The 13278-nt window shown below is 48.8% G+C and overlaps 2 protein-coding genes across 4 annotated transcripts in view; one reads left to right on the plus strand and one right to left on the minus strand.

Moving 5' to 3' along the window:
* Nucleotides 1–329: 329 nt before the first annotated feature.
* Nucleotides 330–7768, plus strand: dnajc15 (DnaJ (Hsp40) homolog, subfamily C, member 15). Its single transcript, XM_035392759.1, has 6 exons — nt 330–476; nt 874–925; nt 3590–3663; nt 3937–4013; nt 6345–6415; nt 7048–7768. Exons 1-6 carry the CDS (start codon nt 375–377, stop codon nt 7116–7118), a joined length of 447 nt encoding a protein of 148 aa, XP_035248650.1. The 5' UTR covers nt 330–374; the 3' UTR covers nt 7119–7768.
* A 4895-nt stretch (nt 7769–12663) lies between these two features.
* Nucleotides 12664–13278, minus strand: part of enox1 (ecto-NOX disulfide-thiol exchanger 1) — a 57814-nt gene continuing 57199 nt past the window's right edge. For all 3 annotated transcript variants that reach the window (XM_035394384.1, XM_035394385.1, XM_035394383.1), the window contains one exon: nt 12664–12833. In XM_035394384.1, the coding sequence (XP_035250275.1) occupies nt 12705–12833 (129 nt within the window). In that variant the 3' untranslated portion in view covers nt 12664–12704. The remainder of the gene's footprint in view (nt 12834–13278) is intronic.

Below are 13278 nucleotides of genomic sequence, written 5' to 3' on the forward strand. Positions count from 1 at the left end.
GTGTAAGGGTTTACATTAAAAGCACCTTAATTAAAAGTCAAGGGGATCAGAGTAAAATATTTGATGTCTCTGTTTTATATAATCAGATTTTTAATTTAAAAAATTTTTTTTTTTTTTTTTAAATTCAGCACCGACATAAATAAAATTATTTATGTCGGTGCTGAATTAAAAAAAAAAATTTGTTAATTGTTACTTAACTTAATTATTGTATTCAATTTAGTTTTATTCGATTGAATAATCATTACCCCTCATAATAGGCTACAGTAGACCTTTCCCTAATGAAATAAAGCGATCGATTTCTGGCGATACGTAGAGGTATTATATTTGTCCCAAACGCCAGACCGTACATTGGTGTCCTTGAACTGACAGCCAGCATGGCGAGTAGCAATGTTGCCGTGGACGGTGACTTGATGAGATATGCCGAATACAGTTCCAAATCAAGTGTTCGGAGCGAAACAGACATTGATAAACGATTCGTGAGTGTACATGTTTTGAAAAATAGAAAATAGCATTTGCCATCTATTGCTAAGTGTATACTTGCCGGCTACTGTAGGCTACCTAGTTAGCAATCTAACAGTGTACTGCTCGCAAGCAAGCTAACGTTACAGCTTGTTTCTTACCCTGGATGTTGCTGTTGGATCGTGATTCATATATAGCTAGCTAGCAAGCGCTACTTCTACTAGAATAGGTAACTAAGTAAACTAAAAAAAGAAGATGGTTTCGTTGGTCATTACAATTTTCCATACGTAATTACCTACGTGTGTATCCATAGCAAATTGAATGGCTCCTTACGTAACTACAGTAGGTGAACTATGTAATGTTCGGCACTGATGTTGAATGCTATGGTATTCATGACTGTACTGATTTTTGTAGGGAGGTACATTGATAGCTGTCGGGCTTGGTGTTGCTGCTGCTGGTTTTGCAGGTAAGAGCCATCTACCAACCATATTCTTCAGTGTGCATGCACTATCATGCACTGTTCTCTTACTCATAATGGATACTTATGCCGTTTAATTTTTTATTTATAGTTAGGTTTAGTTGATGGTTTGACACCATTCTCGGTCCTGAAAGCACTGCATCGCATTTTGAACCAGTTGTAAGAAAATAAACGTATTCCAGTCGAATACGTACATTAACAAATGATTATTCACTTCATTCCAGAGTGATGTACAAAACTGTCTAATTTTTGCCCACCTGGATATTTACTGAAGTAATTACATACCTTGCCAAAGGTACAACAGCAGTGTACTACCTGGGAATCAAACCTGCAACCTTTAGGTCACAAGCCCAGTTCCCTAACCACTGCACCCCTCTTCTGTCAGAATTTTTTTCTGATAATAATAATAATAATACATTTTATTAGTATTTGGCTTTTATTTTCAGTTCTCATTAGGCAACGTAGCTAGTTATTAAAAGTACTTTTAGGAATTTCAGCCTTTAACTTGCCAGCCCTGGAGATCTACCATCCTGTAGATTTTCATTTCTACCCTAATTTGGCACACCTGATTCTCAGCTCAACGAGATCTCAAGCTGCTGAATGAGGTGTGCTTTGTTAGGGCTGGAGTGGAAACCTACAGGACAGTAGGTCTGCAGGAACAGGGTTTGGCAGCCCTGGCTTAGATGGTCACCCGAAAGGGCTCATCTTCAGTGTGTTTGCATATTCTCAGAACTGAAGGTCGTGCTGACCTTGAAGGCAATTACTCCGGTGTGTCTGAAAGTGCTGTGCTGGTGGCATTGCGTTTATTTAGAGAGATGACTCCCTGTGTGCCCTGTTTAAGGGCTTCAGAAAGACGTGTCGATTCCTGCTGGAATATTAGAAACCGGCTTTCCTCACCACACCTACATTTACTCTGTTCTGCTTTCTTTGGCCGACATGCCTCAGTCTGACCTCCTGCTGCACACTCAGTTTGGCAGAAGCGTTCTCTGTGTTTATCTTGTCACGCCTGTGTCCTGTTGGTGTTGGGGATGTGGAGGCTGGCGGGGCAGGATGTGAGCGTTGCATGTGGTTGTGTCTGTGATGAGGCTCGATTCCTATCAGTGCACAGAGGACGGCCCGCTCGCCAAAATGGCCGACAGTGTGTGGTCCTCTGAGGAGGACTGGGTCCAGACTCCAGCGCTCAGAGAGAAACAGTGTAACTCACCCCTGTGGCTCATACTTAACCGTCTGTGGCTTTCCGTAGCGAGGGGAATATCCTGTACAAGTTACTCTATTTATTTATTTTATGTATCCTTTTTATTGTATATGATTCAGCCTGGTGATTACAGGTAGTTAATATGTGTGATAATGCTTAAAATTTGACAGTTAATATTGAATATAAAAAAGGACATCGGCCTCATGCCTAATATGCTGTGCTGATTGGTTTGCGGGTTTTATGGTTTCTTTGTTCATTTTGTGGATAAAGTTGTGTTTACGGTGTTATATTATTCTGTACTTCTCTCGGGTAGCTTTGCGAAGGCTTTGAGTCAGGATGAGGGATCTGGAAGGGGCGCGCAGTCAAACCACTATTTATCGTCTCTGAGGTACGCACTGCAGCGGTGTTCAATGTCCTGCCAGTTCTTACCCATCATCAGAGCTGAAGCCTCATCGTGTTTAGTGAGGATCTTTGGTACCGATGAGAGCGGGAAGCGTGCCGTAACTGTGACGGACATCGCTCCACACAGGCTGAATTTGCCTCTCGGGTTGCCAGTGTGCTGCTGACTCACCGTTGGGGGGTTCAGGGTGGACCCCACGGCCTGGGAAATACAGCGAAATCCTCCAAATGTGGCCTTGTAGCAAAGTGATATGGTTTCCCCCATATGGTTTTCCCCCAGCATGCTTCAGCTCATCAAACGCAGAAGAGAGGGCAGGGAGGGGGGTATATGGGTCCATATCTGAGCAGAAAGTTTTTTTCAGACATTACATTACAGGCATTTGGCAGACGCTCTTATCCAGAGCGACGTACAACAAAGTGTATAACCATAACCAGGAACAAGTATGACGAAACCCCTAGAGAGAAGTACCGGTCCAAGTACAGGGAACAACCGCATAGTTCAACTTGGACCCTGATGGTTAAACTGATTAACACTAACAACGAGAACGGCAACAACGCAATCTATGGAAAAATAAAAATAAATAAAAATACAAGTAGAAGACTGGCGCATCAACTAAGTCACCTATTAAACAGCTGCCTAGTTACAACCCTAAGTTTAGTCATTTACAGGGGGGGAAGGGAGGGATGGGGAGAGGTGCAGCCTGAAGAGGTGGGTCTTCAGTCGTCGTTTGAAATGGGTCACAGTCTCAGCTGTTCTGACCTCCACAGGGAGGTCATTCCACCATCGTGGGACCAGAACAGACAGGAGACGTGTTCTGGAAGTGCAGGTGCGAAGAGGGGGAGGTGCTAGGCGTCCTGAGGTAGCAGAACGGAGGGATCTGGCTGGCATGTAGGGTTTGAATATCTTGTGAAGGTATGCTGGGGCTGATCCCTTGACTGCCTGGTATGCTAGAACCAATGTTTTGAATTTGATGCGAATAATAAACATTGGGTATGTTTATTATTATTATTATTATTGTTATTATTCATTTTTAGCTTTGCTGTATTTCCTGTTTTAGGGCGCTATGCGTTCCAGCTGTGGAAGCCTTTGGGGCAGGTCCTGTCAGAGACGGTGAAGAAGATGCCTTCATCAGTAAGCAGCTGATACTACTACATTTAAATGCTTTTATATTTTATCCTCATGTTTTACCAATATGGATGAAATAATGAACACACACTGTACACTAGTTTTGCTGTAGCCATGCAGAACAGGCCGGTGGTGAGGGTTAGGCTGCTCTTTTATTGCAGATCTGTTTGGTTGTGACCGTTTGCACACAGTCAGAGATGATGTGATTTTGTGTCGCTGGCGGTATCGTTTGAGAGCGCCTCCCTGTGGTCGTTGAAGGCACTGCTCCTCTCTCCTCAGGCTTTCTCTGCGTATTACAAGGGCGGCTTTGAGCAGAAGATGAGCAAACGGGAAGCCAGCCTCGTCCTGGGGATCAGGTACGGGTGCTCTGCGGCCAGGTCGTAGTGTGTGTGTGTGTGTGTGTACGAGTGTGTGTGTGTGTGTGTGTGCGCATATGAGTGTGTGTGTGTGTGTGTGTACGAGTGTGTGTGTGTGTATGAGAGTGTGTGTGTGTGTGTGTGTGTACGAGTGTGTGTGTGTGCATGCATGCTTGCGTAGGCTGTGTGTGTGTGTGTGTGCATGCATGCTTGCGTAGGCTGTGTGTGTGTGTGTGTGTGTGTGTGTGTGTGTGTGTGTGCATGCTTGCGTAGGCTGTGTGTGTGTGTGTGTGTGTGTGCATGCATGCTTGCGTAGGCTGTGTGTGTGTGTGTGTGTGTGTGTGCATGCTTGCGTAGGCTGTGTGTGTGTGTGTGTGTGTGTGTGTGTACGAGTGTGTGTGTGCGTGTGCGTGTGTGTGTGTGTATGTGTGTGTGTGTGTGTACGAGTGTGTGTGTGTGTGTGTGTGTGTGTGAGAATCTGTCTGAGTGTGTGTGTGTGTGTGTGTGTGTGTGTGCGTGTGTGTGTGTACGAGTGTGTGTGTGTGTGTGTGTGTGTGTGTGTGTGTGCATGCTTGCGTAGGCTGTGTGTGTGTGTGTGTGTGCATGCTTGCGTAGGCTGTGTGTGTGTGTGTGTGTGTGTGCATTGCTCCTGAGCCTGATGATGATGATGTAATTACGGGTTGAAGGTGCTCTTTCTCAGAAGCGCTGCGGTTTTGGGTTTCGGCCTGCGGGGGCAGCGTTCAGCCGTCCTTCAGACGTCACCTGGAGCTGGTCTGTGCTTTGATCCCACCCCGACTGACACAGCACAGCCTGAGGAATCCGTCTGAAGAGCCTAACGAGCCAGCCGCCCCCCGCTGCCTTCCGGCTCGTCCCAGTGCCCAACTCACCCACAGCTCCCCCGCCATCACGCAAGCCTGCCGTTCCGCACCACCGCTCATTTCATCACTTCCTGTCTCATCCTTCTCATTCCGGGATTTCTGGAAAAACAAATAACAGGTCACGTGACTTCAGAGCTTCGGACTGCTCTTTATCACAGACAGAGGCCTCTGCTCCCCGCTGCTGTGGTGTGAAGATGTTTCCGGAAAGCCGCAGTTCCTGTTACCGTCTGGCAGCGAGGGATCTGGATCTGGAGCGGTCTAAAGAGCCGCCAACTCTGTCCTGTCACTTCCTGTTTTATGGCAGCTGTGTGACGGGGGCTGGGAACTGGTCTAGTTACGGTCTAGAGGGGGTTACAGGTTTGAATCCTAAAGGTGGGTGTAATCCATCACGGTAACGAAGGCCCAATGAGGATCAGCGCTCTGATCAGGTCTGACACGGATCAGTGGGAACAGAAAGAGCAAATCCACAAAAGTGTGTAAACTTTTTAAATGGGTGGGGAAATCCTTCCTGCTTCTGATACGCTGCCTGGCAGTGACCCTGTGCTGCTCCAGTGTGCTCACTGTGCTGGAAGTCGCCACCGTGACCCATTTAAACCAGCGGGCGTGAGGTCTTTCCCGCCGAAACGTCACTGTGCGTTAGTCTTACCGCAGCGTTCCCGTTTCGCGGTCGCGTTCTTACCGCCAAGGTCTGGTGCGCTCCAGCAGCCAATGGGAGGCGAGCTTCGCAGTCGCGCCCCCTCCTTGGATCTCCTCCTCAGCCTACAGAGGAGAGCAGTCCCCCCCCCCCCCCCCCGCATTCTTTCAGACTTAAATGAAAACATCTTCCCTCTAAAGTGCAGAGGGACGGGCTGTAAGGCTCTGGCTCAGTGCGTATGAACCTCACACAGCCCCGTCCCCGATCCCAGTCTGCGCTGGCAGGCCGGGGTGGCGGTCTGCGATGGCGACCACGCGGGGGCCCAGACCTGGGCTTCAGAAACCGCTAGCTCGTTAGCTCTGGTGCGGCGGGCCGATGTGGTTCTGACTGTGCCCCACTGCTGAGGGTCAGTGTGGAAGCATCGCAGTCTGACTGGAAGACTGGTGCAGTGCGTCTGTGAAATAGTCACAGGACAGAATGAAAGTGCAGCATCACTGGGACCCGTCACATCGCCCGCTTCTCCACTCATGCAGCAGTACTACTGCTCTCAGGTCTGAATGAAGCAGTGAAGCCTGATCCCCTGGTTTCTGGTGAAAAGCCCTGCTAATCTGGGAAATGTGCAATATTTAATATTCTTTATCATCAAGGAAAGGGTTAAGAAGAGGTTTGGGGAAATAAACTGTGACCGGTTATGCTTCACTTGTTCCCCGATTGGTATCTGAGGGTTTTTATGAGCATGTGTTTGGTGTGTGCATTAAAGAGCATGGCCACTAGGTGGAGCTGAGCACCTCTTTTTAAACTGCATGTTTTCCTTCACAGCCCAACCAGCAGCAAGAGCAAGGTGCGAGAGGCGCACCGGAGGATCATGGTCTTAAATCATCCAGATAAAGGTCAGTGGCCCGTCCCAGGAACAGCGCCTTCGATCGAGGGAGATCAGCCGGGGCCTTGGCTGCGTTTGCCCACGCCAGTTACGAACGCACCGTTTCCGCCGGTTACGAACGCACCGTTTCCGCCGGTTACGAACGCACCGTCTCCGCCGGTTACGAATGCATCGTCTCCGCCCCCTCTCATACAGTTGTGAAAGTAACAGAAAAAGCTTTGCATTATACAGACAGGTAAAATTCGGTGTTGTTTGGGACACGGGCAGCAGAGGTAACTGACCTGGCGGTGGCTGTAGTCGCAGTCCTCTGCGTTCTCGCTGTGCTGAAGTCTCAGTCATGAGCAGGTGGCTGATTCTCCTGGTCAGAGTCCTGCAGAGCAGGGATTCTTCCGTCGGCTGTCTTTAGGCTTCCTGCGGCGTTAGACTGGAGGAGGTGGTTAGCAGTGGGGGGGGTGAACGGGGAAACCCCCCCCCCCCCCCCTTCAGTCTCCTGTGGTTGAGATCCTGGCCACTGCTTGAGTGTGGGCTGCAGCAGGAGGGGACCCTGTACAGGGCAGGCCTAGTGAAACAGTGTACTTATACTCAGCTCTCAAAGGGTTAATTTTAATTTATGGTGATGAAGGTCCGCTCTTCCTCCTGCAGGTGGCTCACCGTATTTAGCGGCGAAGATCAACGAAGCGAAAGACCTGCTGGACTCCAGCTCACGCCGCTGACCCCCCCCTCCCACTCAGCCGCCCTCCCCCCCTTCCTGCCAGGACGTCTCTTTCTATGCTCCCTGTGTGATGAGATGCGTCCATCCACTGAAACCCTGTCTGTTCTCACCCAGATTCCATCCACTGAAACCCTGTCTGTTCTCACCCCGATTCCATCCACTGAAACCCTGTCTGTTCTCACCCCGATTCCATCCACTGAAACCCTGTCTGTTCTCACCTCGATCCCATCCACTGAAACCCTGTCTGTTCTCACCCCGGATCCATCCACTGAAACCCTGTCTGTTCTCACCCCGATTTCAGTCCATCCACTGAAATTCTCTGTTCTCACCCCGATTTCTGTCACATTGACACTGAGAGCATGCCAAAGCACCCTGCACTGACTGCACACTGCCACCAGGGGGAGACCTGTCATCACTACAAAGGAATTTTGTTGTAAAGTGGACACTCTTTATGTAAATGCATTTCACTGTAATGTGTGTATTAATGCATATGCATATGTGTGTGTCACTGAACAGCAGCTGTAACAGTGCAGTTATTTTCACAGGAGGAGAGAGAGGCTGGAGGCAGCCCAGTTTGTTTGTGCCGTGTGCTTCATAGTTATTTATATTTGGTCAGTGATTAAAGCCTGTTGCAAAATTGGACTTTATGAATCATGTTTCAGATCTTTTTTTATGCTTCGCCAACAAGTCAAACAAAATTAACGTATTTTTTGGGGTGTTCTTTCGACATTAAACAGGCTTCTGGTCCAGGCCTTGGGTTTGCGAATGGCACTTTACTAATGAAGGTTTTTCCCTGTTGTGGGATGAGTGACAGGATGCATTTCGTGTCCGAAGCTTCCCTGGTGGAGACGGCTGGGTGTTTGTTTCACTGACCCACTCCAGGGCCTGCGGTTCTGAAGGGCAGCCTCAGGTTCTTCAACGAGCTGTCTGCGATTACCCAGAAGCCACTTCCTCATATGCAAGAATCTCTTAAGTTACATAATTCATATGAGCAGTTACACAGCAGTTGTGTTCAATAGAAGTAGTTAAGGTGAAGTCTGTATTACTGTATTACTCTGTTACGCACATGCTGGTGTTTTACGTGATCCGGACCGTATGTATATATCTGAGTAGTTGAAGTTGTCCGCTGGACCCTAATTCCTGCTCGTTTGCTGGGGGGTTTGGCTTTTCCACCCGGGGGCATGTCCATTTAGGGGCAGGACTAAGTGTCACTAAGGATTACAGTTGGACATTTAAAGTATTTTAGTAAAAACTTTAAAAAATGGGGAACGAAAAAAAAGAATTTTTCGAGTTCGGCAGGAGTGAAGTCCAGGTCCAACAGCGGAGTTGGTTCTGTTCTGGGCCAGCTCACGGTGGACAGACAGGATCTTCCAAAAGGTCCACATGCACAAGCATGATTGGCTGGTGTATGTAGATTAGCTAAAGCATGATTGGCTGATGTAGATCAGCTGAAGCATGACTGGCTTTCCCGTGAGGGCTTGGTGGGCATAGCGCTTATTGTTCATAATTTTCATAACAAAAACAAGGAAGATGGCTGAAGAAAGGATCAGAAGAGATCTGTTGCTAAGCAACTGATGCACACAGTTTGGCTATTTTAGGGGGATTCAATGCGAAGATTCTCTCTGGTCTTGGAGAATTCACTTCAGATGTCTCAGTGCACTTCAGTGGCTGGCTGGTTGTCAGTGAATTTGGTCTCACGCACCAGTTCAGTACATTACTGTGGTGATAAATATTACAGCATTCCTGTATATTAATGTGTGTACTACTGTGAAAAGTGGCAGAACATGGACCAAAAATACAGCCACAGAAAAGCCAAAACGGCCCCTCTGTACTGCTCTTCTGTGAGCAGCGACTCGTAAGGATATGAATTGAGTGAGAAACTCAGCAAACAGAAGCAGGCTCTTCTGCTTTTCCTGCTGTCTCAGTCCAAAGCCCCCGGCTCCAGACCGCACACAGCCATCAGGCTCAAGCCCTGTAATATTACACCACAGCAGGGCATTTAAAGAAATGAGAATCACCCTTTTAAATGTGCCTTTCAAACTCCGAGGCCCAGGGGAAATTTGGCAGTGTTCCTCTTGGTTTTTAGGGACAAGAGCCACACAAGTGAGGTGGATATCAAGGGTCAGACACGGATTTGAAATGGGCCAATGAGAAGCGTACTAGTGCCTGTATCCATAGTGACAATGCATCCATGGGGTCATAGGTCGAACCCGCCTTCCTGAATCACTGGGGGGGAAAAGGACAGATGCTCTTTTCCCTCAAAAGAATCTTATTTTTTGAAAAAAATAAAAACTGATTTACCAGCTTAAAATAAGCCTAAGAAAGTGAGAGAGACTGACAGAATGTAGACAGTGAAACAGAATATTAATAATTGCATTAATGATAACAGAATGTGTATCGTAAAAACCCTCAAACAAAAAAACAACGGAAAAAACCTTGTCTAAACACTCCTCACATTTGCGTTACGATTGGCTGGATCCCATATGCGCTGTGACACGAGTCCAAACAGGCCTGTGTCCTGTCAGGGTAATGAAGACAGAATGGCCGCCAGACCTCTGAGCACATCTGTGCAGTAAATGGCTGCTGGGGGGGGGGGGGGGCAGTCCAGCCAATCGCTGCGGAGGGGGGGTGGCAGTCCAGCCAATCGCTGCGGAGGTGGCCTGATAGTCGCATCACATGGATTCCGTCAGTCTCCAAATGAGAGGCACGCTCGCACCATCTGCGGGACAAAGCCGGCCTTGCTCTCCCCGCACACGCCCCTGCCCCAGCCAGAGAGGGGACAATGGGGGGAGGGACCCAGAATGACTCTCCATTTTGTTGTGCAAACTGTCCATTGTGCCGTTCAACAATGCGAAGCCATTCGTCGTTTCAATGGCTTACCAAGATGAATGCTAAAAAAAGAATGCAGAAAAATACTGCACCCGTACCCACAATGCAACTCCACTGCTGCTGGTTACGTTCTCAGCGAGAGTTTGAAATGGGAACGTTACCGCCTCAGCTGCTGACAGTCAGTCCATCACTGACAGACAGAGTCAGTCCATCACTGACAGACACAGTCCGTCACTGACAGACAGTCAGTCAGTCAGTTAATCAGTCGGTCAGTCAGTCAGAGTCAGGTGAGCTATTATTTCTGCTGTTTCTCCTTTCAGTGATCGCCCAAATAAAACCAGCCAATCCATCCAACTTCAGCTGCTCCAAAACACGTCACAGAGCTCCAGAATTTGGGCTGCTTTCAGATCAATAGGTGGCAAAGCTGAAAACCCATAAACAAAACTGATTAAATCATACGGTATCAGCTGAACAGCACTGTCTGCAGGATAGTTCAGCACTGCGGATATGAAGACCATCAAGCTGCAATCAACAGTGGCTAAAATTTCAGGGGCAACTAAAGAAAATAATGAAGGAAATTTCACAGCATATGTAAGTGCCTCTGGTGAAGTCTGTGGCAGGTTGGGTTTCCTCCACATCAGTGAAGGGCTCAAGTTAATTCAGCGCTCTTTCTGGTCTTTAAATTGTTTGCATCTGTTCTGAAACAGTGTTTCTGTTGACTTATGCAGAAGAAAAGACTGGCATTGTATAATCTGGTGGGATCTCGGAGTGTAATTAGGATGTCACTCAATGAGTTAAGCAGCAGAAAATTAAGCAAAGCTGAATGCTTTGTAGGTTCATGCTAATCAGCCTTCGTTTGACATGTCCGCTCTCAGATAGATTTCTTGGAGGCGTCCACCCAAAGCAAGATATTGACTGATGTACTCCACACATTGGTAAACAAATGGTATTCAAAACAGCAGAATAAATTCAGTCACGTGAGATCTTTAAAATATGCTTTCTGCTCCAGGGCACAGAGACACGAACACTACGGAATTCAGAAGGTAAGTAACTATGGCAACTAAAGAGAGAACGGAATGTGGGAGACTATCAGACTCACTGGACGGGTGAGCAGCACTGAACCTCTGTGTCTGAAGGCCATCCGTCAGATAAGCAGCGTCTTTAGGGTCCGCTCCCAAACATGTGCCCAGCTCAGGCATCACTCACTGAGCTTCACCTGTGCCTTAATTATATTTAAAATCTTTTATACAAACCTAGTACAATACAAAGATATAAAAATAATTCTTAACAATTCTGAGATATCTTTCCACATTTCCAGGACTGAAAAACTACACTAAGTTACACTGTGACACTAAGTTTGAGGAACTCTGATGAATACCTTTCCATAACTGATGCTAGACTTTATGCTTTATGCTGTGACACAGCCAAGCAGAACACACCATTTGCCCACACAGCCAGCTGTTCAGAATGCGGTCCAGATAGGGCATCCTAACTTGGGGCTTGTGAGATGCATTCATTTACAACTGTAATAATTAAAAGCACCAGCGACCACCTAGCCTAGATCTGCTCCCGAGCCAGCAGCAGGAGCTGTATGAGCACGCTTTGCGTGGGATTGGAGACGACAAATAAAAAAATTAATTTAAAAAAGCGAATAAAAAAAAAAAAAAGTCAAAGAAAATGTCATAATCTTTGCTGCTAAAAATCTGTGAGGTATAATCACACGAGAATTTCAGAAACTGGGTGACATTCTGGTTTCAGTACAATGAGTCAATGGATAAAAACTTTTATTTAATAAAAAATAATTTACATAATATAGAGTATGCTCAATGAAGGAAGTACTGGGACCACAAACAGAACGTACAGTACATACTCGTTACAGGACATGGTGACGGCAAGAACAGAAAAAAAGATTATTACTTCTTATATTTCTCCCCACTAAGGGTCCGATAAGGTCGTTTGTAGTCCTAGAGTGACTTGGAAGATACAGAATTTCAGAACTGAAGGACACGTCTTGGAAAAAGTTGCCTTTTCACTCAGTGAAAATTCTGTTAAAATGATATTTGGGGCTTGATTGGAGGAGGAGTCTGTAGTCTTACCCAATCAGCAATCAGGGTTGAACAGAGCTGTGGTCTCACCCAATCAGCATCCAGGGTTGAACAGAGCTGTGGTCTCGTCCAATCAGCATCCAGGGCTGAACAGAGCTGTGGTATCACCCAATCAGCATCCAGGGCTGAACAGAGCTGTGGTATCACCCAATCAGCATCCAGGGCTGAACAGAGCGATACCCCTCTGGACTGCTCTGTAGACAGCTAAAGGCCTGCAGTGCGGAGGGAGCAGTGAGGAGGGGTCTGTGTGAGTGGGCCGGGGGGGGGGGTCCGTGTGAGTGGGCCGGGGGGGGTCTGTGTGAGTGGGCCGGGGGGGGGGGGTCCGTGTGAGTGGGCGTGGGCGGGGGGGGCGCGTGTTTTCGGCGGGGTCGGGGGGAAGCGTGTTTTCGGGGGGTCACGCAGACGTGGGGGGGGGGGGGGGGAGGGGAGAGAGACGTGGGGGGGGGGGGGGGGGGGGGGGGGGGGGGGGCGTGTTTTCGGGGGGGTCACGCAGACGTGGGGGGGGGACGTGGGGGTGGGGGGGGCGTGTTTTCGGGGGGTCAGGACTGCAGGCCCTGGGGGGCGAGGGGTGGGGGGGTCAGGACTGCAGGCCCTGGGGGGCGAGGGGTGGGGGGGTCAGGACTGCAGGCCCTGGGGGGCGAGGGGTGGGGGGGTCAGGACTGCAGGCCCTGGAAGCCGCAGAACTTCCAGCGCTTCTCCAGCGTGGCGCCGACGCCGCTCAGCTCCTGCCGGAACACGCGCGGCAGCCGGGCCATCAGCCGCTCCAGCTCCCCCGCCGACACCTGAGAACGGCATCATGGGATAGCGTCAGGAGGGCGCGCCACACTCCGCCTCCCTCAGCGCTCAGAACACATTCTCACTGGGGGGGGGGGGCTTTGTTCACAAGCCCTAGAAATACAGATGCAATGTTTTTTTTCTGCTGTATTGGTGGTAAACTCGAAATAATCTGGTGACTAAAAGGCGATGTTTTCCCTCCCAGAATGCCCGGTAATTAAGCGGAATGCAGCAGGAACTGTAGCCTGATTGCTGCCCCCCCGGCCCCCGCCCCCGTAGAGGGCAGGCTGACTCACACCACCTGTGACCGCTCACAGAGCAGCCAGGACTAAGCAGATGGAGAAGCTCAACAGCACATACGATCTGAGCCCAGAAACCACAACTCCCCCCCCCCCCCCCCCCCCCCCCCGCCCATCACCCCCCATCCCCCCGCCCATCACAAGGCTACTTAAC

The sequence above is a fragment of the Anguilla anguilla genome, chromosome 15 (assembly GCF_013347855.1).
Source record: "Anguilla anguilla isolate fAngAng1 chromosome 15, fAngAng1.pri, whole genome shotgun sequence".
Classification (NCBI taxonomy): Eukaryota; Metazoa; Chordata; class Actinopteri; order Anguilliformes; family Anguillidae; genus Anguilla; species Anguilla anguilla.

Bases quoted from the DNA above. Each gene is read 5' to 3' on its own strand.
- dnajc15 (XM_035392759.1), top strand. From the start codon at position 375: ATGGCGAGTAGCAATGTTGCCGTGGACGGTGACTTGATGAGATATGCC. The intron at 477-873 runs GTGAGTGTACAT...TGATTTTTGTAG, and splicing joins CAGACATTGATAAACGATTC to GGAGGTACATTGATAGCTGT. The intron at 6,416-7,047 runs GTCAGTGGCCCG...TTCCTCCTGCAG, and splicing joins CTTAAATCATCCAGATAAAG to GTGGCTCACCGTATTTAGCG.